At 50.3% G+C, this 21,075-nt stretch overlaps 1 protein-coding gene across 1 annotated transcript in view; it reads right to left on the minus strand.

Annotated features, from left to right (window-relative positions):
* Nucleotides 1-21,075, minus strand: part of lamb2l (laminin, beta 2-like) — a 95,253-nt gene that overhangs the window by 29,113 nt on the left and 45,065 nt on the right. Inside the window, exons 14-21 of the mRNA XM_072280214.1 lie at nt 19,730-19,922; nt 18,609-18,752; nt 16,679-16,910; nt 12,762-12,925; nt 8,676-8,900; nt 6,661-6,878; nt 5,972-6,068; nt 43-418 (exon numbers count right to left, since the gene is read on the minus strand). Of these exons, the coding sequence (XP_072136315.1) occupies nt 43-418; nt 5,972-6,068; nt 6,661-6,878; nt 8,676-8,900; nt 12,762-12,925; nt 16,679-16,910; nt 18,609-18,752; nt 19,730-19,922 (1,649 nt within the window). The remainder of the gene's footprint in view (nt 1-42; nt 419-5,971; nt 6,069-6,660; nt 6,879-8,675; nt 8,901-12,761; nt 12,926-16,678; nt 16,911-18,608; nt 18,753-19,729; nt 19,923-21,075) is intronic.

Consider the following 21,075-nt stretch of genomic DNA (forward strand, 5'->3'; position numbering starts at 1 on the left):
TTTAGGGGCTGCAAGGGGGGGTAATTGAACGTCGAAGTGCACCTGATATCCATTGTGAATTGCTGCAGTGTGTCGAGCTGCCCTGTACTGTCCAAGGGCAGAGCCCGGATCAGATCCTGTACACTTGCCAGTTCCTTCTCCAGCTTCTGCAGACGACGGCTAGTGCCGTCATCCACTCCAGTGTCTGCGATCTGCTGCACCTTCTCCCTGACACCCTGTATCGCCTCCTCCAGCTGGCCGATCACCTCGTCCCAGAGATAGAAGCACGTGTGGCAGCGGACGCAGTTGGGGGAGCGGCCACGGTAACCCCGACTGCACTGGTCACAACGGGACCCGGTGAATCCTTCTTGGCACAGGCAGTGGCCAGTCGAACGGTTACACTGCAGAGACTCTGACCCAACTGGGTCACAGTCACACGCTGCAAAACAACAACATGACTGTTTACTGGGCTCGGATCAATCCTACCGTCACCTACTGCCAACTCTGTACCCATGGACACCATCACACACTCCCCCACACCATCCCATCACACCTCCCCCACATCGTCCCATCACACACTCCCCCACACCGTCCCATCACACCTCCCCCACATCGTCCCATCACACACTCCCCCACACCGTCCCATCACACACTCCCTCTACACCGTCCCATCACACACTCCCCCACACCGTCCCATCACACACTCCCCCACACCGTCCCATCACACACTCCCCACACCGTCCCATCACACACTCCCCCTACACCGTCCCATCACACACTCCCCCACACCGTCCCATCACACCTTCCCCACACCGTCCCATCACACACTCCTTCTACACCGTCCCATCACACACTCCCCCACACCGTCCCATCACACACTCCCCCACACCGTCCCATCACACACTCCCCACACCGTCCCATCACACACTCCCCCACACCGTCCCATCACACACTCCCCCACACCGTCCCATCACACACTCCCTCTACACCGTCCCATCACACACTCCCTCCACACTGACCCATCACACACTCCCTCTACACCGTCCCATCACACACTCCCCCACACCGTCCCATCACACCTTCCCCACACCGTCCCATCACACACTCCCCCACACCGTCCCATCACACACTCCCCCACACCGTCCCATCACACCTTCCCCACACCGTCCCATCACACACTCCCTCTACACCGTCCCATCACACACTCCCCCACACCGTCCCATCACACACTCCCTCTACACCGTCCCATCACACACTCCCCCACACCGTCCCATCACACACTCCCCCACACCGTCCTATCACACCTCCCCCACACCGTCCCATCACACCTTCCCCACACCGTCCCATCACACACTCCCTCTACACCGTCCCATCACACACTCCCCCACACCGTCCCATCACACACTCCCCCACACCGTCCCATCACACCTTCCCCACACCGTCCCATCACACACTCCCTCTACACCGTCCCATCACACACTCCCCCACACCGTCCCATCACACACTCCCTCTACACCGTCCCATCACACACTCCCCCACACCGTCCCATCACACACTCCCTCTACACCGTCCCATCACACACTCCCCCACACTGTCCCATCACACACTCCCGGGGTCAGACACAGAGTGAAACTCCCCCCACACACTCCCATCACACACTCCCACTACACCGTACCATCACACACTCCCCCCACAGACACAGACACACTCCCCGGGGTCAGACACAGTGAAACTCTCTCCACACCGTCCCATCACACACTCCTAGTGTCACCCACAGAGTGAAACTGCCTCCACACTGTACCATCACACACTCCTAGTGTCACCCACAGAGTGAAACTGCCTCCACACTGTACCATCACACACTCCTAGTGTCACCCACAGAGTGAAACTGCCTCCACACTGTACCATCACACACTCCTAGTGTCACCCACAGAGTGAAACTGCCTCCACACTGTACCATCACACACTCCTAGTGTCACCCACAGAGTGAAACTGCCTCCACACTGTACCATCACACACTCCCAAGACTTGTCTGGCTCCTGGATATCCATCAGAGACCTGGGAGTGAGGTTGGAGCCGTTGGGTTGGAATAATTCTGGAATGGGTTTACTGACACATCTGAGAAGAGGCACCCTGTCCTGACCCACTCTGACCATGCGTGTAACTCCAGTCCCACCTCTCCAGTAACCGGTCACTGCCTTCCCTGGTAGTTAGTCATGCTCAGATGCTGTGCCAACATGTTCTCAGGACGTTATGGCCTAGCAATCAGTGTAGGCTGTGCCAGTGCTGAATGAATGTGTGTGACCTCTGGGTGGCAACTGGCACTTGGATGGTACAGGGCGACCACTACCCTCCGACTGGACATGGACTCTGAACACAAATGATTCTGCAGATGCTGGAAATCCAGGGGCAGTTCACGAGAATGATTCTGCAAATGAAAGGGTTAACACAATAGGAATGTTTGATGGCTCAGGGTCTTTACTCCCTGGAGTTTAGAAGAATGAGGGGCGGATCTCATTGAAACCTACCAAATATTGAAAGGCCTAGATAGAGTGGATGTAGAGAGGATGTTTCCTATCGTGGAGGAGTCTAGCACCAGAGGGCACAATCTCAGAACAGAAGGATGTCCATTTATAGACAATAGACAATAGGCGCAGGAGTAGGCCATTCGGCCCTTCGAGCCAGCACCACCATTCACTGTGATCATGGCTGAACATCCACAATCAGTATCCAGTTCCTGCCTTCTCCCCATAACCTTTGATTCCGCTATCTTTAAGAGCTTTATCCATCTCTTTCTTGAAAGCATCCAGAGATTTGGCCTCCACAGCCTTCTGGAGCAGAGCATTCCATATATCCACCACTCTCTGGGTGAAAAAGTTTTTCCTCAACTCCGTTCTAAATGGCCTACCCCTAATTCTTAAACTGTGGCCTCTGGTTCTGGATTCCCCCAACACTGGGAACATGTTTCCTGCCTGCAGCGTGTCCAATCCCTTAATAATCTTATATGTTTCAATAAGATCCCCTCTCAGCCTCCTAAATTCCAGAGTATACAAGCCCTCTGCTTTGGAGCAGAGATGAAGAAGAATTTCTCTAGCCAAGGGGTGGTGAATCTGAGGAAGTAATTGCCACAGACGGCTATGTTGGTCAAGTCACTGGGTATATTTAAGTTGGACATTGATAGGTTCTTGATCAGTCAGGGTGAGAAAGATTTTGGGGAGAAGGCAGGAGAATGGGGTTGAGAGGGAAAATAAATCCAGCAAGGAAGCAGACAGAAACCCTTCTGACCTCTGCCGCTTCCTTGCCAGTCCTGATGAAGGGTCTTGGCCCAAAGCGTCAACAGTTTATTCCCCTCCACAGATGCTGCCTGCCCTGCTGAGTTCCTCCAGCAGCTCGTGTGTGTTTCTGACCCCGAGTTGCTTGCTGACTCAGGATTTAACCCAGTTTACGAGGTTATTTTACAGGTAACTTTAGCCAGTCTGCAAAGGGTTGATGGATAAGGAAGGGCTCCCAGCCTCCAGTTAATGTAAAACATACTACAGCAGAGGTCCTTTGGCCCACAATGTTTTGCCAATCTTTTAATCTACTTTAAGATCAATCTAATAATTCTCTTGAACATAGCCCTCCAGTTTCCTATCATCCATGTGCCTATCAAAGAGTTTCTGAAATGTCCCTAATGTATCTGCTTCGAGCACCACCCCAGCAGCATGTTCCATGCACCCACCATTATTTGTGTAAACAAACCCATCTCTGACATCCCACCTATACTTTTCTCATCACCTTAAAATTATGCCCCTTTATATTAGCTATTTCCATCAGAGGAAAAAGTCTCTGGCTGTCTCCTCAGTCTGTGCCATTCATCATCTTCTACCCTTCCATCAAGTCACTTCTCATCCTCCCGAGTCCCTCCTCTTCCCCAGACTGTGTTGTGTGGTGAGACAGAGAGACCTGTCTCCAAGGGATGGAGCTAGCCTCCTGGATCACTGCCTGTCATCCACGGGCACCCGGGGAACATTTCACAGAGAAGTTTTGTGCCCATGGACACAGGAGCAGCTCCTCCCCATTCCTGCACCTGGAGTACCACACGGTCTCCTGACTTGAGAAGAGAGATACTGGCTTTGGAGATGGTTGATTCCAGAGGTGAGGAGAGATTGAGTCACCTTGGGCTCGACATGCTGAAATTCAGAAGAATGAGAGGGGATCTTACAGAAACGTACTCAAATCATGAAAGGGATGGATAAGATCGAGACAGGAAGGCTGCAGAGAGTTGTAGTCTCAGTCAGCTCCATCATGGGCACTAACCTCCATAGTATCCAGAACATTTTCAAGGAGTGATGCCTCAAAAAGATGGAGTCCATCATTAAGCACCCCCATCTCCTAGACAAGCCCCCTTTTCACTGTTACCATCAGGGAGGAGGTACAGGAGTCTGAAGACACACACTCAACGATTCAGAAACAGCTTCCTCCCCTCTGCCATCAGATCTCTGAATTGACATTGAACCCTGAACACTACCTCCCTACTTCTTTATTTCTAGTTTTCCACTAATGATTTAACTATATATGTAACTTACTGTAATTCACACTTTTCTCTGTTCTTACGTAGTGCACTGTACTGCCACTGCAAGGACAACACATTTCATGACATATGCCAATGATAGTAAACCTGACTGAGTGAGACGAGAATTAGGGGACACAACCTAAACGTTCAGGGGAATTGATTTACAATGGAGATGAGAAGAAACTGCTTTTTCCAGAGAATAGCAAATCTGTGGAATTCTCTGCCCTGGAAAACAGTAGAGGACACAGTACCTCATTAAGTATGTTTGAGACACAGCGAGATGGAATTTTACACTGCACAAGAATTAAGGGTTTGGGGAGAAAGGTGAGGATAACTGACCTGACAATCTACCTCGTTGAGACCTCGCACTTTACTGTCTACTGCACTTTCTCTAACTGAAACACTTTATTCAGCATTCTGTTATTGCTTTCCTTTAGACCACAAGACCATAAGACATAGGAGCAGATTAGGCCATCTGACCCATCGAGTCTGTTCTGCCGTTCAATCATGGCTGAACCTTTTATTCTATCTCCTCCTTGACCCCAGTTCCCAGCCTTCTCCCTGTAACCCTTCAAGAATCAAGAACCTCTGCCCAATCAAGAACCTATCAATCTCTTCCTTAACAACACCCAATGACCTGCCTCCACAGCTGCCTGTGGCAACAGATTCCACAAATTCATCACCTTTTGGCTAAAGAAATTTCTCCGCATCGCTGTTTTGAAAAGGTGCCCCTCTATCCTGAGGCTGTGCCCTCTTGTCCTAGACTTTTCCACCATGGGAAACATCCTTTCCACATCTACTCTGTCTAGGCCTTTCAACATTCGAAAGGTTTCTATGAGATCCCCCTCCTCCCTCATCCTTCTGAATTCCATCGAGTACAGACCCTGTTCTACCTCAATGCATTGATCTGTATGAACAGTGTGGAACCAGTTTTCCAATGTACCTCAGTACGTGTGGGAATAGTGAATTGATTTACCGATTTAGGTCGAGCTCAGTCCACAGCCAGATCATCCATGATCATATTGAATGATAGAGCAGGCTTGATGGGCCAAATGGCCACTCCTGTTCCTAGTCCTCATGTTCTTATTGAATGATACAGCAGGCTCGATGGGCCAAATGGCCACTCCTGTTCCTAGTCCTCATGTTCTTATTGAATGATACAGCAGGCTCGATGGGCCAAATGGTCGACTCCTGCTCTTAGTTCTCATGTTCCTGTTTGTCTCAAGCATTGGCAGCGAGAGATGTCCCTCAGTGTCCTCAGGGCTCTGTTAACGGATCAGACGCACACTGCCTCGTCTGAGACTCTCCCTCAGATCTACCCTTGAGATCCCATATTTCAATGAGATCACTGACCACTCCCCTCCCCACCTCCACCATTCTCGCAAAGCGTAAGGGAGACATGTCTTCGGAAGAAGGGTTGCTGAGCTCAGTCCTTACCCTGACACGACAGCCGCGGATTACCCCAGTAATTTTCCCTGCACTCTGAACAGGACTGCCCTCCGAATCCGGGGCGACACTCACACTGGCCAGTGAACTGTGGGAGAGAAGGACAGGCTGTGGTCAGTAAATGGTACAGCGAAGGGGACCAAGGAATTGGGGACTGGAGGATGCGGTCATCAGGGGAGAGTGGGCTCTCTGGAAGAGAGGGGGGAAAGAACAGAGAAAGAGAGAGTAATTCCACAGTGGGATCAGTAACTCAGCCACCCAGGAGAATCCTCTCCTCATGAGGAGCCAGGTTCAACCACACAGGAAAATGGTGAGTCTGTGGGGAACAGGCAGCTGGAATTAGTTCTGAATCTTGGCAACCGTGCCCAAACCCAGGAATAAATACCAGTGATGCCCCGGGAGTGTGTGATGGGACGGTGTGGAGGGAGATTCACTCTGTGTCTGACCCCGGGAGTGTGTGATGGGATAGAGTGGAGGGAGATTCACTCTGTGTCTGACCCTGGGGGCGTGATGGGACAGTGTGGAGGGAGATTCACTCTGTATCTGACCCCGGGAGTGTGTGATGGGACGGTGTGGAGGGAATTTCACTGTTTTCTACTCTAATTTCATTTTGTTTTGGCAGGAGGAAAGGCATTAAATCTTTACAATCTCACCCAGCACAAGTAGTTGGAGATATTTACCATGTTGCAGTGTTGGCCGTAGGAATGTTCCGGATCGCACTCACATGGTTCACAGCCCTGAGGACTGCCGAAGTTCCAGTAATGAGGAGCACATTGGTCACAGTTCGTTCCAACCACGTTCTCCCTGCAGGGGCACTGCCCTGTCACCCTGTCACACAGACAGGTGTTGTCACGATCACACTGTGAGGCCAGAGTGCCTCGGATGTTACAGGTACAGCCTGGTGTGATGAGAGAGAATAACCCGTTATTCCAGGACCTCGGAGTGATGGCAGGAACAATCCCGGTTCCCTTTGGGCGTGGCTCCACACAACCCTCCCCTCATCGAGGTCATCTTCAAACTGTAGTCGCCCAGGAAGGTGGCATCCATCTGTCTGGACCGCCATCTCCCAGGACAATCCCTCTCGTTGCTACCATCAGGGTGGTGAGGCGAGGGACAGGAGGCTGGAGATACACACTCAATGATCCAGGAACAGTTTCTTCCCCTCCACCCTCAGATTTCTGAGTAGACATGAACACAAGCACTATTTATTCATGTTGAAATTTATAGTAATTTTCTGTCTTTGTACAGAACTGTCTTTACAAACAGCGAATCTCACATCATTTCTCAACAATGACAAACCTGATTCTGATTTCTATAACTTTCACTAACTTCTCCCCCTCCCCCTTTTTCCATTCCCCATTCCAGTTGCCCTCAAACCCGCCCCGGGTGCCCCTCCTCCTTCCCTTTCTCCAATGGTCCACTCTCCTCTCCTATCAGATGCCTTCTTCACTCCTTTACCTTCCCACCAATCACCTCCCAGCTTCTTACATCATCGACCCACCCACCCAGCTTGTACTTCTTCCCTTCCCCACACCTTCTCACTCTGGCTGCTACAATCAGTAGATCTGGCCAGGTCCATCATGGGTTTAGTCTTCCCACCACTGAGCACGAAACGTAGTCACAGGAAAGCAGCATCCACCATCAGGGACCCCCACGACCCAGACCATGCTCTCTTGTCATTGCTACCGTCGGCAAGGAGGTACAGGAGCCTCAGGACTCACACTACCAGGTTCAGGAACAGTTCTCAACCCTCAACCATCAGGATCCTGAACCAGAGGGGATAAATCCTCTTGCCCATCACTGAATTGTTCCCACAACCATGGACTCACTTTCAAGGACTCTTCATCTCATATTCTCGATTTTTATTGCTTTTTAAATTATTATTTATTTATTTTTGTATTTTCACAGTGTAGGGGGGTTTCTTCTTTTATGTTACTGCTCAGGCTAATAAAATGGCTTCTCTGTACTGTTAACTGCTGAGTTAACGGTAGCAGCTTGTTTGGGTTATAATTACTGATAACGAGAAGTGTATTCATTTGCTTACCAATTGGGAAAGATGTTATTCTTTCTTGGGTGTCCTTCTTTCTCTGGTTGAATGTCCAAGTTGATGTGGTCTTTCATTAATTCTATTCTGGTTATTATTCAAGTCATGGATTTATTGAGTACGCCAGCAAGAAAATGATTCTCAGGTTTGTATATGGTGACCTACTTGTACTTTGATAACAAAATTCACTTTGAACTTTGCTCCCTTACTTTCCAGTTCTGATGAAGGGACTCAGCCCGAATGCTGACTGTTTATTCCCCTGCCTAGATGCTGCCTGATTGGCTGAGTTCCTCCAGTATTTTTGTGTGTGTGTGTGTGTGTGTGTGTGTGTGTGTGTGTGTGTGTGTGTGTGTGTGTGTGTGACTCAAGATCTCATTAAGGTTCAGAGGTGGGGGGGAGTTTGGGGGGTAGGGAGGGTCGCTGGGGAGATGGTCAGACTGCAAATTGTAACTGTAATTAATTGGCTTATTAACAGTATGCAAGTTTCCCTTGGTCTGGTCTTCAGCAAAGCTTATCCCGTCAAACTGTTCCGGATTGAGAAGGCCCTCACAGCCCTCTGTCCAATGTTCTCCGCCATTGCCCCAGGGGAGGACAACGCTGAGCCTGGTCTCCACAGGAGTGTACCCCTTGGCGATCACACGTTCTACTTACGTCTGCAGTCCTGCTGGAGAGAGTCGCCGTAGTAACCGCGCCGGCACTCTGCACACTGGTCTCCGTCAGTGTTATAAAGGCAGTTCAGGCACCTGCCGGTGCGGGACTCACAGGATCCAAGGTCTGTCATGTCAATGTTATTGTTACATTGACAAGGCCAACATTTACCTCCCCGAACCATGGGGTCACCATAGTAACCTGCGGCACACTTATCACACCGAGATCCTGTGTTGGCAGAGAAAGTTCCCCAGTGTGAAAACAGTGCTGCAAGTACACACACACACACACACACACTCACTCTCACACTCACACACACTCTCACACACTCTCACACACACACACGTACAGACACTGACACACAGACACACCCACAAACACACCCACACACACTCTCACAAACACACACTCACACACGTACAGACACTGACACACAGACGCACCCACAAACACACCCACACACACACTCTCACACACACACACACGTACAGACACTGACACACAGACACACCCACAAACACACCAACACACACTCTCACACACACACACTCACACACGTACAGACACACCCACAAACACACCCACACACACTCTCACACACACTCTCACACACACGTACAGACTGACACACAGACACACCCACAAACACACCCACACACACTCACACACGTACAGACACACTCACATGTAAAACAGACACTGACACACAGACACACACACAAACACAGCCACACACACACACTCTCACACACACACACACACTCACACACAGATCCCTCCCTCCCACCAATACACAATACACAGTGGTGGTAGTGTGCTCTGTCTACATAACGCACTGTGGTTACTCACCCAGGCTACTCCAACAGCCCCTTCAAAATCCACCCCTTCTCCCCCCAGGGTCTGTGGGTGCAGAGGAACACTGTCACCACAGGGTGTGTGAGTGCAGGTATGTGTTTGTACATGTGTATTCATTTGTGCATGTGAGTATGTTCGAGTGAGTGTGTGTGTGTGTGTATGTATGTATGTGGGCTTGCATTTATGCATGTTTGTCCCGTGTGCATGCGCAGGCATCTATGTCCATGTATGTATGTATGGCCCAACCAGCCCCCCCTCCACCAACACACTCATCGGAGGGCGTTCCCACATTGAACAATGACAAAACTGATGGAAGATTACCTGTGGGCATTGGTTTGGGGGCCCCAGTTTCAGCCCATAATGAACTACGTCTGTCCTGCCCAGTCCTCTGTTCGACAAATCATCTACTGCAGTGCTGCTGTGTTTTTCACTTTCCTCGCTCTTGCAGCCAATTCTCAACTCTCACCCTCACACTGATCATCTCGAACCCTTCCCTCCCCAGCTCTCTCCATCTCCATCATTGGGAAAAGGCTAGATACAACAAGCCGCAGAGATTCCACGTTAGCTCGAGAGCACCTCCTCCTACCTGCCTCCTTCGGCAACCAGACCATTCTCCAGTCACTCCATCGCTATCCAGTTTGACATTCCACACTGAAACAGTTTCCTTTTCCTGAACCACACCTTCCCCTCTACCACATGAACACAGCCCCTGAGCACATCAACGTGTGAGACCTATCAAATATTAAGAGGCCTGGATAGAGAGGATGGGGGTGAGGATGTTTCCAACAGTGGGAGAGTGCATGACCAGAGGACACAGACTCTGAATAGAGAGATGTCCATTTGGAACAGGGATGAGGGGGAATTTGTTTAGCCAGAGGATAGTGAATCTCTGGAATTCTTTGCCACAGATGGCTGTGGAGGCTAAGTCATGGATATATTTGAAGCTGATATTGATAATTTCTTGATTAGTCAGGATGTCAAAGCTTGAGGAGAGAAGGCAGGAGAATGGTTGAGTGGGATAATAAATCAACCATAATGGAATAACTCGACGAGCCGAATGGCATTTCCTGAGTCTCTGCTCTCCCCTCCTCTCCTCTGGGACAGAACAGGGAGAGGGCAGGGCCTTGGTCCTTATCTTCTGCCCGATTGATGTCTACATTCAATCCAACATCCTCCTTCAGCAAGACTTCGCCACCAGAAACATCTGATGATACGAGGTTTGGTGGAGGGGCAGGTAGTGTTGAGGAAACAGATAGGGTGCAGAAGGACTTCGACAGATTAGGAGAATGGGCAAGAGAGTGGCGAATGAGATGCAATGTTAGAAAATGCATGGTAGAAGAAATAAATGTGCAGGGAGAAAATCCAAAAATCTGAGATGCAAATGGACCTGGAAGTCCTCGTGCAGAACACCCTAAAGGTTAACTTCCAGGTGGAGTCGGTGGTGAGGAAGGTAAATGCAATGTTAGCATTCAATTGAGGAGGTCTAGAATACAACAGCAGGGATGTGATGCTGCGGCATTGTAAGGCTCTGGTGAGGCCTCGCCTGGAGTATTGTAAACAATTTTGGGTTCCTCATCGAAGAAACATAGAAACATAGAAAATAGGTGCAGGAGTAGGCCATTCGGCCCTTCGAGCCTGCACCGCCATTTATTATGATCATGGCTGATCATCCAACTCAGAAGCCCGCCCCAGCCTTCCCTCCATACCCCCTGATCCCCGTAGCCACAAGGGCCATATCTAACTCCCTCTTAAATATAGCCAATGAACTGGCCTCAACTGTTTCCTGTGGCAGAGAATTCCACAGATTCACCACTCTCTGAGTGAAGAAGTTTTTCCTAATCTCAGTCCTAAAAGGCTTCCCTTTTATCCTCAAACTGTGACCCCTCATTCTGGACTTCCCCAACATCGGGAACAATCTGGCATCGGAGAGGGTTCAGAGGAGGTTCACCAGGATGATTCCTGGAATGAAAGGGTTATCGTATGAGCAATGTTTGATGGCTGTGGGTTTGTACTCACTGGAACTTAGAAGGATGAGAGGAGATCTCATTGAAACCTTACAAATGTTGAAAGGCCTAGACAGATTAGATGTGGAAATGATGTTTCCCATGGTGGGGGAGTCTAGGACAAGAGGGCAGAGCCTCAGGATAGAGAGGTGTCAATTTAAAATTTCTTTAGCCAGAGGGTGGTGAATTTGTGGAATTTGTTACCACGGGCAGCTGTGGAGGCCAGGTTGTTGGGGTGTATTTAAGGCAGAGATTGATTGGTTCTTAATTGGATGTGGCATCAAAGGTTATGGAGGGAAGGCCAGGGAGTGGGGCTGAGGAGGGGTTAAGAGGATCAGCCATGATTGAATGGTGGAGCAGACTCGATGGGCCAAATGGCCTAATTCTGCTCCTATGTCTAATGATCTTCCCCTCCCCATGATGTATTTCCAAGGATCATTCCCATTGGATTCCCCGATCCACATTTCCAGCCGCAGCAAGCACTCCCCTCCTTGGGGCACTTCCCATGCCATAGCCTCCCATCACCTCTCCCCACTCCACAACCCAGGGAGACAGACACTCCCTCCAGGTGAAGCAGTGATCCACTCCTCCTGCTTCCAATCCTATGTACTGTACAAGGTGTTCACAATCTGCTCTCCTCTGCCCTGATGATTCAGACACAGGTGGCCATGTTGTGGTCAGCCAACAGGAGTGACCCTGAGCTTCCCATTTCTGCCACTGTGACACTCAGTTCCACTCTCACTCCGACTAGTCCGCAGCCTCCCACACTGTTGGTCCAGTGTAGACTTGTGAAACGCCACCTCATCTTCCATCCAGACCACACTGAATTCCCTGTCCACGTCCATGATAGAGGCTCGCATCCCCTTCTCCATCAGCACTGCCCTGCACCTCACAACCTTTGTGTTTCTCTCTCTGTGACCTCCCTTTCCAACAGCCCTCAGATGATAGCTTTCAGAAACAAGACTCCGTGACCTCCTTTCCCAACTGCCTCCAAAACACATAAATCTTACGACCTTATATACGTCTAACTCTGGGAACCATGGTCTCTCCTTGTTACAGGTATTTCTGGTGTTCCTTGCATCCTTCCTCAAGCCTCCCAACAACTCAACACCAACTCCTCCCGACATCTGATGAACCATTTTGACTGCTTCCCTGCCCACAGCTGTTGCCTGACCCTGGGCAGTTTTCTGGCACTTTGTGTGTTTGTTGACTCTGACGGAGATGACCTTACCTATGTAGCCCGTCTCACAGAGGCAGACGATCTGGTTGGAGCTGGGGTCGAGGTGACACGAGATGCCGTGGTAGATCTCACTGCCAGGGTAATTAGGACACGGACACGGGCGACACTGTTGACCTGAGCCCAGGACTGGGTCTCCGTAGTAACCAGCAGAACACCTGCGGAGACCAGTCATTATCAGAAAATGCAGAGGGTTGTAAACTCAGCCAGCTCCAGCACAGCACCACCCTCCCCACCATCGAGGACACATCAAGAGCGATACCTCAGGAAGGCAACATCGATCATTAAGCTCCCTCACCTTGCCCTCTTATCATTACTGTCACTGGGGAGGAGGTACAGGTACTTGAGTTGAGAAAGAGCAAGACGACAGGGTGAAGGACAAACAAGTGTTCAGTTCCAGCTCACTACTTTGTAAGGGTTATTCACCTCAGTGCTAATTGGCTCCATGGCTGTGGCGTACAACCATCGGTACTCGTCTCAGTGCTAATTGGTTCATTGGCTGTGGCCTATAACCATCAGTACTCGTCTCAGTGCTAATTGGTTCATTGGCTGTGGTGTACAACCATCGGTACTTATCTCAGTGCTAATTGGTTCATTGGCTGTGGTGTACAACCATCGGTACTTATCTCAGTGCTAATTGGTTCATTGGCTGTGGTGTACAACCATCGGTACTTATCTCAGTGCTAATTGGTTCATTGGTTGTGGCCTACACCATTGGGCTCCTGGACCAGCTGCCGTGGTGAACTACCTTCTTGGCTGTGGACTGGTTTTGAGGGATTCTGTGTTTCATGTTCTGTGTGTATTTTTTGTTTTTTTAATTGTTTGCTCAATTTGTTCTTTTTTTTTTGCAGGTTGGGTATTTGATGGTCTTTATGGTGTGAGGTTTTTAATGGGTTCTGTTGTGTTTCTTTGCTTTGTGGCTGTCTGCAAGTAGACAAACCTCAAGGTTGTATACATACTTCGAGAATAGATGTACTTTGAACTTTGAAAGCCCCACTCAACACTTCAGGAACAGCTTCTTCTCCTCCGTCATCAGATTTCTGAATGGTCCGTGAACCCACGCACACCACCAAAGGGCTTGTTCCTGTGCTCTGTGATGGTGACACTGAGCACAGCCAGATATCCAGCAGGGCCACTCTTGGTCACCACACCGTTTCCCCACCCAGTCCCCCCCTCCGGGCACTGTCCCAGACTGGAGAATACTCCTCGGGTCCTGGGATCAACGGTCTCAGCCTCAGGCATTGTCTGTTCCTCATCACATGGTAGGAGTTACCAGTGGAGATGGGAGTCACGGTAGCCAGCAACGCAGGTTCAATTCCCACACAGACACAGGCGGTTTGTATACCTTCCCGTGACTGTGCGTGTTTCCTCCGGGTGCTCTGGTTTTCTCCCACAGTCCAACGGTGTACGGGTTAGGGTTAGCGAGTTGAAGACATGCTTTGCTGGCGCTGGAAGCACGCTGACACTTGTGGGCTGCCCCCAGCACATCCTCAGACTGTGTTGGTTCTGATTTACTGGTCATTTCACTCTATGTTTCACTGGTTTGATGTGTGTGTAACAAGTAAAGGATAAAGCTAATCAGTTCGGGCAGAAATCACAGTCAGGTTCAGCGGGAGCCAGTGAATCACAGTGAGGGTCAGTGGGCAGTCAGTGAGGATTGGTACCTTTACCTCGGTGCTGAAAGCAAATACAGAACTGGGCACCAGGGGCTGTGGGCATTTAGTTTGGGCACAGTCTGTCCAACCACCAGCTGTGATGGTCCACTAGACATCTCTAGGGTAATGAACAGAGCTACAAACTGCTGCAGAACCACGTGTGGGTGATCTGGACCTTATTCAAGATTGTTTGAGATTCAAATGTAAAGGAGAAAGAAATAATTGTTACTCCAGATACGATGCAGCACAAAATACACAATAAATACAAATACATAAAATATACATCAGGTAATCATGTCCATAAAGTGATGCCGGGCTGTGTACAAGGTGACTGACAGGAAATGATAAAAGGTGGTGGGGGACGTGTTGATCAGCCTCACTGTTTGGGGCAAGTATCTGTTTTTGAGTCTGGTGGTCCTGGTGTGGATGCTACATAGCCTCCTCCCTGATGGGAGTGGGACAGACAGTTCATGAGCAGGGTGGTTGGGATCCTTTATGAATGGCTGGCTTTTTCCAGCACCTTTCTCTATATACGTCCTTGATGGTGGGCAGGCTGATGAGGCAGTTTTGACAACCTGTTGTGAGTCAGTTCTGTCTGTAGCAGTGCAGTTTCCATACCAAGCCATGACGCAGCCTGCTCGGATGCTCTCCGCTGAGCATCTGTAGAAGGACGGGAGTATGGATGTGAAAAGTCCAGCTCCCTTCAGCCTCCTCAGAGTAAAGGTGTTGGTGAGCTTTCCTGACTGTGATGAATGTGTTCTGGGACCATATGAGGGATTGACTACCCCTGTGGGTAGGAACCAGCGCCTGATCCCAGCGTCCCCCATGCCGAAAGCTAGCATTCTGATCAACAGTTCCACTGTCATTACCCTGGGGTTCGGGGGGGGGGGGGTTGTCAGAGGGCAAGATTCCAAACATACCCCTCACTCAGTACACGCATTGATCCCAGGGTAAGTGCCATACGTTCCTAAGAATCAACACCAGCATGTGATGACTAGCGGGGCCCTGCAGGGTCATGTTGGGACTATTGTTCATTATTTATATGAATAACTTGGACGTCAATACTCAAGGCTTGATCAGTAAGTTTGCAGATGCCATGAATTTCAGAGATGTCATCCATAGTGAAGAAAGTTATCGTTGATTACTGGGCAATAGGGAAGTGGGCTGAGAAGTGGAAAATGGATTTCAATACCAATTTAGTTATTTATTTGTGTGGGCAGAAGAGATCAGTTTAGTTGGCCTTTTGATTGGTCCAGCACAACACTGTGGGCTGAATGGCCTGTTCCTGTGCTGTACTCTTCCATGTTGTGTGTTTATGTAAAAATACAGTGAAGAAATGGCCCTTCCAGCCCACCGCGCATCCCGTCCTTCCGTCCCACTTGTCCTAGTGGCCCATCGCGTATCCTGTCCTTCCGGCCCATCCCACATCCCATCCTTCCGGCCCATCCCACATTCCGTCCTTCCGGCCCATCGAGCATCCCGCCAACTTAACACTGACTTCATCACGGGACAATTTACAATGACCAATTAACCTACTAACTAGTATGTTTTCCAAGGGAGGAAACCAGAGCACCCGGAGAAAACCCATGCGGGCCTTACAGATGGCGCTGGAACTGAACTCTGAACCTCAACGCCCTGCGTTAACCATTACGCTGCCATGGCACCTGGTATAAGTGTGAAGTGATGCATTTTGGAATGTCACACCAGAGTATAACTTATAGAATGAGTGGTCGGGCACTAGGGAGGGGGATGGAACAGAGAGACGAAGGAGTACGGTTACATTGTTTGTTGAAGACAGCAGACAGGATGGTGAAAAAGGCTCACAGGCCCTCATCAGTCAGGACACTGATTAAACGAGTTGAGACACTATGGAGCAGTTGTACAAGTTGGTGAGGCTGCACTTGGAAAAACCAAGATTTTTACTCCTGATGTATGTGGAGAATTTAACAGGGAGCTGAATGATAACTTTTTTCACACAGAGGAAGGTGAGTATATGGAATGAGCTGCCAGAGGAAGTGGTTGAGGCAGACACAATAGTGTCACTTAGAAGCACCTGGATAGGTACACGGAGGGGTGAGGCTTGGAGGGACGCGGGCTGGACGCAGGAGATTGGGACCAGTTGGGTGGGCACAGAATGATTGTGTTACAGTGCCTGTCCCCGCGCTGCACTCTATTGCTCCATGTCTCCACACGGATGAGACGCTCCGACGAGCCGATTGCCCGCGCACCCAATGCCTGGGCCACAGGTGGACTGACCTCTCGCAGTGAAGTCCGGTGGTGCGGTCCCTGCAGTTGAGGCAGGCGCCAGTCCATGGGTCACACTCATCTGCATGGCCGTTACAAAGGCAGGGCCGGCATCTGGGGAACCCCCAGTGCCCAGGGGAGCACAGGTTGCACTTCCGCCCGTGGATTCCTGGCCGACACGGGCACTGGCCGTTGGTCTGCTCGCACACGCTGTGCACTGACCCCTCCTCGCTGCAGTCACAGGCTGCGACAAAGAGAGCAGGAGCAGGTGAGAACTGAGCCTGGTGTGGTTAAACAACCGCCTCCCATTCCAACATGTTGGTCTATCCTACTGTCACAATTCCACCAAGCTCAGGTTGGAGAAGCAACTGGATAGATTTCTCCATCTTGGACCGCCTTTACTTCCTGAGGAAGTTAAGGAAATTTGGCCTGTCCCCTAAAACCCTCACTAATTTTTATAGGTGCACCGTAGAAAGCATTCTTCTACGGTGCATCACAACCTGGTATGGAAGTTGTCCTGTCTAAGACCGGAAAAAGCTGCAGAAGATCGTGAACACAGCGCAGCACATCACACAAACCAATCTTCCGTCCGTGGACTCACTTTACACCGCACGCTGTCGGAGCAGTGTTGCCAGGATAATCAAGGACACAACCTGCCCAGCCAACACACTTTTCATCCCTCTTCCCTCCGGGAGAAGGCTCAGGAGCTTGAAGACTCGTATGGCCAGATTTGGGAACAGCTTCTTTCCAACTGTGATAAGACTGCTGAACGGATCCTGACCCGGATCTGGGCCGTACCCTCCAAATATCCGGGCCTGCCTCTTGGTTTTTTTGCACTACCTTACTTCCCATTTTTCTATTTTCTATTTATGATTTATAATTTAAACTTTTAATATTTACTATCGATTTGTACTCCAGGGAGCACGAACCGCAGAATCAAATATCACTGTGATGATTGTATGTTCTAGTATCAATTGTTTGGCGACAATAAAGTATAAAGTGAAGTATAAATTATAAGACCATAAGATATAGGAGCAGAATTAGGCCATATGGCCCATCGAATCTGCTCTGCTGTTCACTCATGGCTGATCTATTTTCCCCTCTCAGTTCAGTCTCCTGCCTTCTTCCCATGTCTCTCCATGCCCCGACTAATCAAGGATCTACCAACCTCTGCCTTAAATATATCGAATGCCCTGGCCTGTGGCAATGAATTCCACACATTCACCACTCTCTGACTAAATAAATTGTTCTTCACCTCCGTTCTAAAAGGCTGCCTCTCTGTTTTGAGGCCGTGTCCTCTGGTCTTAGACTACCCCACCATAGGAAACATATCCACATCCTCTCTTATCGAGGCCTTTCAACATTTGATAGGTTTCAATGAGGTCACCCCTCATTCTTCTGAATCCCAGTGAGCAGAGGTCCAGAGCCATCAAATGCTCCTCATATTAAAGCCTTTCAATCCTAGAATCCTTTTTGTGAGCCTGTGGATCACCACGAGTCACTGGCAGCCAGCCAGAAATGAGCTCCCTTTACTCCCACTTTTTGCCTCCTGCCAGTCAGCCAGTCTTCTACCCACGCTGGTATCTCCCCTGTAATACCATTCGCTCTTCTCTTGTTGAGCAGCCTCATGTGCAGCACTTTATCAAAGGCCTTCTGAAAATCCAAGTATATGACATCCATTGACTCTCCCTTGTCTATCCTGGCTACTATTTCCTCAAAGAATTCCCACAGATTTGTCAGGCAAGATTTCTCCTTAAGGAAACCTTGCTGACTTACAGTACCAGATCAAGTTCACTCCTCCTGTTGATCACACAGCTAGTTGCTTCTCCCACCACTGCCCCATCCAAGGATTGGCCTGGTTCAGGATCCGCTACCACAACAGCCTGCATTTGTGCAGTGCCTGTATCGTCATCACAAATCCAAAAAGGAGGCAGGGACTTACGAGAGCAGCCATTGGATCCGAAGCCATAATATCCGGGCATACAGCTGTCACAACGTCGGCCGATAATGTTCCTCTTACACTGGCACTGGCCTCCCATCTTCTCACACACAGAGCTGAAGGAGCCCTGTGGGTCACAGTCACAGGCTGGGGGTGGGGGGTGGGGGTACAAACGGGGTCAGAATCAAAAACACTTGACATTCAGACCAACACACACAACGCTGGTGGAACTCAGCATGACCAGAGGCACAGATCGAGTGGGCAGCCTTTTATCAGGTTGGTGTATCCCAAGAGGGGAATTTCTAGAATGCCTACGAGAAAGCATTTTAGAGCAACTTGTGGTTGAACCCACGAGGGGATCAGTTATTCTCCATTCAGTGTTATGTAATGAATCGGAATTGATTAGAGAGTTTAAAGTAAAAGAACCCTTAGGGACAAGTGATCATAATATGATCGAATTCACTCTGGAATTTGAGATTGAGAAGCTAAAGTCAGATGTATTAGTAGTATTGCAGTGGATTACAGAGGCACGAGAGAGGAATTAGTCAGAATTGGAAAAGAACACTGGCAGGGATGATGGCAAAGTAACAATGTCTGGAAGTTCTGGGAGCAATTCGGAAGGTGTAGAATATATAATCCCAAAGATGAAGAAGCATTCTAAAGGAGGTTTTGTTGAGGTTGAGGTGGTCCAGTTGGGGTTGAGGGTTTTTTTTAGGGGTTGAAGTGGTTCGGTTGGGGTTGACGGGGTTCAGTTGGGGTTGAGGGTTTTTTGGGGGTTGAGGGGGTTTGGTTGTGGTTGAGGTGGTTTGGTTGGAGTTGTGGTTTTGGTTGGGGTTGAGGGGTTTGGTTGCGGTTGAGGTGGTATGGTTGGGGTTGAGGGGGTTCGGTTGGGGTTGAGGGGGTTCGGTTGGGGTTGAGGGCGTTTGGTTGGGGTTGTGGTTTTGGTTGGGGTTGAGGAGTTTGGTTGTGGTTGAGGTGGTATGGTTGGGGTTGAGGGGGTTCGGTTGGGGTTGAGGGGGTTCGGTTGGGGTTGTGGGGTTCAGTTGTGGTTCAAGGATGCCATTGTGGGTGGGGGATCTGCTCTTTTGTCACACTTTCCCCCACCTTGCTGCCCTCACACATACCCAGGGAGCCACTGTGAATGATGGCGGAGATACCACAGAGCAGCTGGATGCAAGCGTCTGCCAGCATCGGCTTGCCGGCCATCAGGAAAGACTGGACACACCTGTACCGGACCATCTCATCTTGGTGGAGCTCAGATGCTGGGTTGGAGCCCGCGAACCCCGGCAGCTCCGTGTACTTGGGCAGCAGAACGAGCTGTGGGAGAAGGGAGAGTTCAGCACAGGGTCTGGAGATCCATGACTGCACAGCAGCCCATATTCCCCACTCCCTCTCGCTCCCCACTTCACCCCCGCGCTTCCACTCCCCATCACCTCTCCCATTCCCTGTCCCTCATGTCACGCTTCCCCATACCAACTCACAATACTCCCTCTCACCATCACCCCACACCAGCTCACCACACTTCCATTCCTGCAACCTCTCCGATCCCTCTCACACTTCCTACCTTTCCTACATCTGTTATCTCTTGCCCATCATCCATTCCACTGGCTTCCCCCGGCTCCTCACTCTCAGTTCCTTCCCCACCCCTCCTGCCAAATCTCTCACTCTCTCCCACAGCCTTCCCACCACTCCCCCCACCCCCAGTCAGAGCCTTGACCAGCGACCAATCCAGACATCGGAAATTTGAGATCAGGGGATTTCACTCAGGTCCACGGCCCGAGTAGAAAAGGGAGTAGTGGGTCACAGCAGCATTATAGAGCCTTGACCAGCGACCAATCTGGACATTGGCAGTTTGAGAGGAGGGGACTTCACTCAGGTCCACTGCTCGAGGATAAAAGGGAGCAGTGGGTCACGGCAGCATTATAGAGCTTGACCAGTGATCAATCCATGTTTGACATTGGTTAGCAAGAACAAATTAAAGGAAGACAGGGGCAAATGCACTGGCCGTCGTTGCAGCTGCAGCTGCTGTCGAGTGGACAGTGTTGGAGCGGACAGTGTCTGAGTGGTCAGAGTCGGAGTGGTCAATGTCGGAGTGGACAGTGTCAGAGCGGACAGTGTCGGAGCGGACAGAGTCGGAGCGGACAGTGTCGGAGCGGACAGTGTCGGAGCGGACAGTGTCGGAGCGGTCGGTGTCGGAGCGGTCGGTGTCGGAGCGGACAGTCGGAGCGGACAGTGTCTGAGCGGACAGAGTTGGAGCGGACAGTGTCGGAGTGGTCAGTGTTGGAGCGCAGAGTGTCAGAGTGGACAGTGTCTGAGTGGTCAGAGTCAGAGCTGTTGGTGTCGGAGCGGACGGTGTCGGAGTGGACGGTGTCTGAGTGGACAGAGTTGGAGCGGACAGTGTCGGAGCGGTCAGTGTCGGAGCGCAGAGTGTCGGAGTGGACAGAGTCAGAGCGGACAGTGTCGGAGCGGA

This window comes from Mobula birostris, chromosome 16 (genome assembly GCF_030028105.1).
Source record: "Mobula birostris isolate sMobBir1 chromosome 16, sMobBir1.hap1, whole genome shotgun sequence".
NCBI classification, from domain to species: domain Eukaryota; kingdom Metazoa; phylum Chordata; class Chondrichthyes; order Myliobatiformes; family Myliobatidae; genus Mobula; species Mobula birostris.